This window comes from Haliaeetus leucocephalus, unplaced genomic scaffold (genome assembly GCF_000737465.1).
Source record: "Haliaeetus leucocephalus isolate CR32 unplaced genomic scaffold, Haliaeetus_leucocephalus-4.0 Scaffold120, whole genome shotgun sequence".
Classification (NCBI taxonomy): Eukaryota; Metazoa; Chordata; class Aves; order Accipitriformes; family Accipitridae; genus Haliaeetus; species Haliaeetus leucocephalus.
In genome coordinates, this window is record NW_010972556.1 from 679,742 (window position 1) to 685,741 (window position 6,000).

At 35.2% G+C, this 6,000-nt stretch overlaps 1 protein-coding gene across 1 annotated transcript in view; it reads left to right on the forward strand.

Moving 5' to 3' along the window:
• The window catches only part of FGF10 (fibroblast growth factor 10), a 62,668-nt gene extending 57,785 nt beyond the window's left edge, over positions 1-4,883 (forward strand). Inside the window, exons 2-3 of the mRNA XM_010585755.1 lie at positions 594-697; positions 4,615-4,883. Of these exons, the coding sequence (XP_010584057.1) occupies positions 594-697; positions 4,615-4,812 (302 nt within the window). The 3' untranslated portion in view covers positions 4,813-4,883. The remainder of the gene's footprint in view (positions 1-593; positions 698-4,614) is intronic.
• The last annotated feature ends 1,117 nt before the right edge of the window (positions 4,884-6,000 follow it).

Genomic DNA, 6,000 nt, shown 5'->3' on the forward strand with positions numbered 1-6,000 from the left:
ATTACTGGCCCCTTGAGCCATCCAGAATCCCAGAGTTTGTTTTAAAGAAAAAAAATTAATCATATCTATTACAAACAGAGCAAAATGTTTCTGATATCTGAAAGACAAAGATAATGTGGCCATTACGGTTAGTCTTACTATATCCCAAAATGTCAACATACTTGCCAAAAGTGAATTTATCAGGTCAGTGCAGCCAAGAGATTTAGTTTATCTGAATGTCCTACAAGGAATAAATAGTTTACCACTGGTTTTGAAGATTGGGGTAATTCTAACATTCTATTGACATATGCTATAGATTTAATTTAATGCTGTGGTTCAGATGTCTCTTCTGATAAATTTCAGTAAACTCTGCTATGAAGAATGGAGCTGTTTCAGTATTTATGGCATTTAAAATGCAGGGTTAGCAAAGGAAACGTTAATTGAAACAATGTTTGTGTATATTCTTGCAATGGTTTAGAGAAGAATTTAGCTAAAGTTTGCTGGTCAGTTGGTTCTGAATATTAGAAGTTTAGGATTTTTCAGGTTTATTACCTTTTCTATAGTGAGAAAATCCTCTACTGAAGTGTTAAAATAGCTCAATTTTTATTTTTTAGGCATATTGGAGATAACATCTGTAGAAATCGGAGTGGTGGCAGTTAAGTCCATTAAGAGCAACTATTATTTAGCCATGAACAAGAAAGGAAAAGTCTACGGCTCTGTAAGTATTTTTTTACCTTCCAAACAGATTGCAGTAGTCGGCATAGTTCCCTCTCTTGCCTACTGAAAACCCCGCTTGCCTGTGTGTTACTACTAATTAGAGCTGAAGTGAGCTGTTCATCAAAATTTCATCCTCTGGTAAAACAGCTGCCCCACTCTCCACAAGCTCCCTGTTGTTTATTAAGCTCATATCATACCAAAGCAGCTGCCAGGATTTATCATGCTTAACTGATTCAGTCAGGTTTCTAATTAAGTAGTGGCCAATGGAGAGGGTCCTACAAAATGTAATTTTTAAGGCTATTTTTCCATGTTTTTCTGCACTACAGTCACATTTAGCAGTAATTTGGGGGGATGGGAGTGGATAAAGTGTACCTGAAATCTTGGAAACTTCAGGTGATGGAGCAGACACACCAAATTATCAAACTACAAGTTTGAAGAAGATTTGTAGAGTAGCCAGCTTTAAATTGACTGTATTAATGCTCAAGATTATGGGCAGTACAGAGAGACATAGACTTGCATATCAGCAGATAGATACGCTTTGGGCAGAATTTGGGTATCATTCAAAAATTGTCCATATATACTCTATTTGAATTTGTGTAAGTTTGAGGTTACTGTTACTTTCGGGGGGGGGACGACCCAAAAAAACTGAAACAAACAAAAAAATAAAACCCAACGCAGCAAAACCCAGTAACTGTCAAAATATTTTTAATAGGAAGCAATATGATCTATAAATTTGACTACTCAGCTCAAGTGTACCCTCACTCATCCACATGATTACACAAACACCAGATTGTTCTGGTATTACATCTGGTTTGGTTTGTAATTTTGCCATTTTTTGCCAGTTCCGGTGAGTTTGAGCCCACATAAATGTAAACTTATTCAAGTTATCTGCAAAGGTTATGAGCCAATCTTCAAATTGTCCGGTATTCAGAACATACATAGGCTTTAAAGAGAGCATGTGACAGATAGGTGCTGAGGCTGGGTTTATCCTCAGGCAATGTAGCTAAGCCTCCTACATCTGCTGAAAATAATGCAATAATGCCAGTCTCAACTGAGACTCAAGGGGCTTGAAGTCATTTCGCCCTCTTTTTTAAGGAAGCATTTCTACAGGATGGGTTTAGTTCATACAAACTATATAAACTGTCCTCCCTCATCTGCACTGTGGCTAGTCACTCCTGGTTCAAATGATTACTTCTGACTTTCTAAACTCCTGGACAGTGTCAAAGAATCACATTAAGAAAAGACCAGAACACAGAAATGTTTCTTAAGCTCCTGTAAATGTGGATTTTAATTTCTAGATTTACACTGGTCAGAAATACAGGATGATCAGTGCTCAGTTCTGCATCATTGAGAGGTATAAGGGTGTACTGAGTTGCTGACAAGGTTACCATTTGTCAGTTAAGCTACACTCATTGATCATAGGTATACTTCTGTACATATGTGAAGGTGTTAGCATAAATCACCATCTTCAATTCACACATCTCAGTTTACAGTGTTTAATTTAGTCATTTGTGATGGTCTCTCCCAAAGCCTGAGATAAGTTTTCCTATCCAAGTTGCTAGCCGCATCTGCTGTGGTTAAGAGTCCGTCCCAACCCTATATACACACAAAAGAAGTCAAAGTAGCTTTCATGTACCATAGGTGGAAACTGCTGCCATAAGATTCAGTAATTCATAGTGTATTAGAAATAGTGTTGACAGGAGGATACGAATGTGGAAAGCCTTTTTTTTAATTCCAGCTGAGATAATTTTTCAATATTCACATCATAAAATCACAACACAATGACTTATCGAAACCTATTCCATAATACTTCAGAGATTTCAGGAATGCTTCTGTTATTATTTTTCCCATCCTCCCAAGACTTGCAGTTAGACTCATATTACTACAATGTGGCAGCTTGCAGATGGATATGAAAAACAGAACCAATAAAAATTTTAAAAACACTCTTAAGCATGTGCACAATAGACATTGGTGCAGGGTTATGCTGAAATTTGTTTGAAATGAGCAAAGCAGTCCTGGGCTAACACTCAGACCCCTGCCAATAAGACTTCTTAACCACATCACAACATCATCTGTTCTCTCTTTATTATCTAAGAATAGAGATAAAAGTTTGGATTTGAGTACAATTCTGCATCTGGGAAAACAAGTTAAATAAGACTGTTTCTATGTTTATCAAATACTTTTCCATTTGACTGACTTTGGTTAGAATAAGGGAGCAAAAGAATACTCACTATTTTGCTTTTTTAACAAAACAAGCTGCTGGCAGATAGGAGAAGTTACTGTGGTTTAGAACTGTGATTGATGGCCACCTGCCTTCTTAATACCTTGATTCCAGGGGTGTCGTATTACAGCATATAAACATTAAATGATCTATATTTAGCTTTGTGAATACAGGCAGTATCAGGGGTTGTTTTGTAGAGAGTTGTCTCCTGATGTTGTCTTCCCTACCAGTCGTTGTTCAACTAACTACTAGTCCCAAAATCAAAGAGCATTTTGGGAGCCAAACTGTCTTTGAATATGCGCAATTCTGTTAGGAAAACATAAGCTGTGGTCTTAGCAGCAAATAAGTAAAACATTAATTATAGACCCAAAAATTCTTACTGTATGAAAGTACTGAACATTAACTAGTTTAAAAATTCTGATTTAAATTAATAGAAATTGAAAATTTATTATTTTAATATTCTTATGTCCTTTTTTATTAATGTGGATACTTTCTATGTCTTTATTAGCTGAATATCTAAGAATTTTGATCATAATAAAAGATAAAACATCCCTGAAATTCTTATCTGTACCATGAAAATTGTTTTATTATTCAGACATATTTCTAGTCTTGTTCGTAGACACATTAAAAATACCACATGTAGTTAGTGTATCATACTCTGAGATTCTGACATGCTTCTGCCTGAGCTGTGAACACCTTATTTTCTGAAATGCAGAAGCAACAAAATACTAATTTTTGGTTGTAATTTAAGTGTGTTGTAAATGTCCCACTTTCAAAAGCCTTCTAAATGGAATATAAGTAACTTGATAAAACTGTGGGGGTTTATATGAAGGAATTACTTGTTTGTGAAAACAAAGCATTCTTGGCTTCATTATAGGGAAGAAGATCTGTGTAAAAGTGCGTTTAACATTATAGAACAAAATAGTCTCCCCCTACATGCTTCCACATGCTTGTATTTTTTATTCTTTCTAGCAAACTGACAACAGGTTGTCCTTTAAAAACAGAAAACCTTAATCCCTTGTACCATACACAAAGTTGCTTTCAAGTTTATTTAGTCAATAAGTTACAGAATCATACACAATTCTTTTTTAGGCTAAGCCCCTCTTCAGGTCAGCAGAATAAACAGGCCTCACATCCATTGTAACAGCAGCTTAACAGTGACTTGCACCCATTCAAAAAAGCCCTTTTTCAGGGCCAATGTGGTGTAAAGGATCTTACTTTAAATAATAAGTAGGCCTATGCCATGCATATTTGTTTAACATATGGTATCAATAATCCAGTTCAAGATATTTAAGGGTTATATTTGTTAGAATTGAAACATGATGAATGATTCCAAGATTGCTACCTCATACCTCGAGTTTATGACTGAGAATTTAATATTGTTGTCATATTCCATCACGGAGAAGTTTAATTTCAGCTGTGAGTGAATTATATCATTTCACTGCTATAATTATGCACTGCATAACTGATTATGTATTTAGCTGGTTTCACTTTTTGCAGTCTAACTGATGTTGTTTTAAATGCTGGAGGCACAGTGAAAATATTCTTTAAATGTACTGTAGAATGCTAACAGGGTGTCATATACAGAACACTGAAATCTTCCAAAATATTTCTGGGAACTATTTATCTTCAGTATGCTGCAACTCTGAAAGATTATGTTTATTCTGAATTAGTGTATTTTTTTCTTCTTTTAACAGAAGGAGTTTAACAGTGATTGCAAATTGAAGGAAAGAATAGAAGAAAATGGATATAACACATATGCATCATTAAATTGGAAGCACAATGGAAGGCAAATGTTTGTGGCCCTGAATGGAAGAGGAGCCACAAAGAGAGGACAGAAAACAAGAAGGAAAAACACTTCAGCTCACTTTCTTCCAATGGTAGTAATGTCATAGATGAAGGAACTATTTTATTGATGCAGTTGAACCAAAGGCTCTTATGTCAAGAATATTTGGTAATCCTCTTGAAGCGTAAATGCAAAGAAATAATGCAGACATCTGCTTGTTTGAAAAGAGAGCAGGGGAGGCCTTTGAAGGTTTTATACTTATTGCTGGCACATGAAATACTTTATTTAGTTCGGTGTCATATCTTATAATGAAGATACAAGCTGGATCAAATGGGATGGAAGTTATTGCCAGTGTGAACAATTTTTTTTATCTCTGCAACAGAATTTAGGGGATGTGAGACAATCTGTTGAATTATCTTCATGGGGAAAGTTATTTATGGAATACTAACTCATATCAAAGACCTTAATTACTCGTTCAAGCCTAGTGATCCAATGAACTGTTAGACACGCAAGCATTTACTGGAAGCACTTGGGTCATATGCACAAAAAAATGACATTTCTGGAGAAGCCTTGTGGAAGAATGGATAGGATTAAGGAATATAAGCAAAGTAGTGTAAAACTGTTCTAACAAAACGAATAGTATGGTTTGCTTGTATGTTCTAAATTCATTTCTTTTTATTTCTAAGTTATTTATTTAATAGGATGTTAAATATCTTTTTCATTTGAGATGTTTTCCTCATTTGCTTCTTTGTTATTTTCCTTTTTTCTCAGTACTTCACACAGAGGTTGATAGGTTAAAATGTCAAAACCTCAGAAGTACTCTGAAAACAGGTATGAGACAAGGCTTTAAAGGCAGAATTTAATGTGTATAATCCATTTTTTTCCTAAACTGTCTTGCACTTAAGCAAAAAGACCAAACAAGCAGTGCTTGGATTTATGGTATTGGGTGTCTGTATGTTGGAGAAATTTTTTCACTTACCAGCACTCAAGAAAAAACTTCAAGAAATATTTTGTTCAAAGGGTCTTTCTGCTATTTTGAAATTGAGAGAAGGGGCCATATCTGTGCTTGGGTGTCAATGTATCTGTGTGTATATTCATCCGACTTTTATTTCAATTTGGAACTAAGATCTAATGCACAGCAAACAGTGTGATATTCTACAGCAAGCTTTGGGCTGGAACTTAGATGTGGACAGCCCTGTTAAAGTCACTGAGATTGCAAAGGTTAAAATTAAACAGTCTGTAATTCCCAAGTGTAAAATTTGGCCTCTGAAATATCAGTAAGAAGGCAAAACAGTCC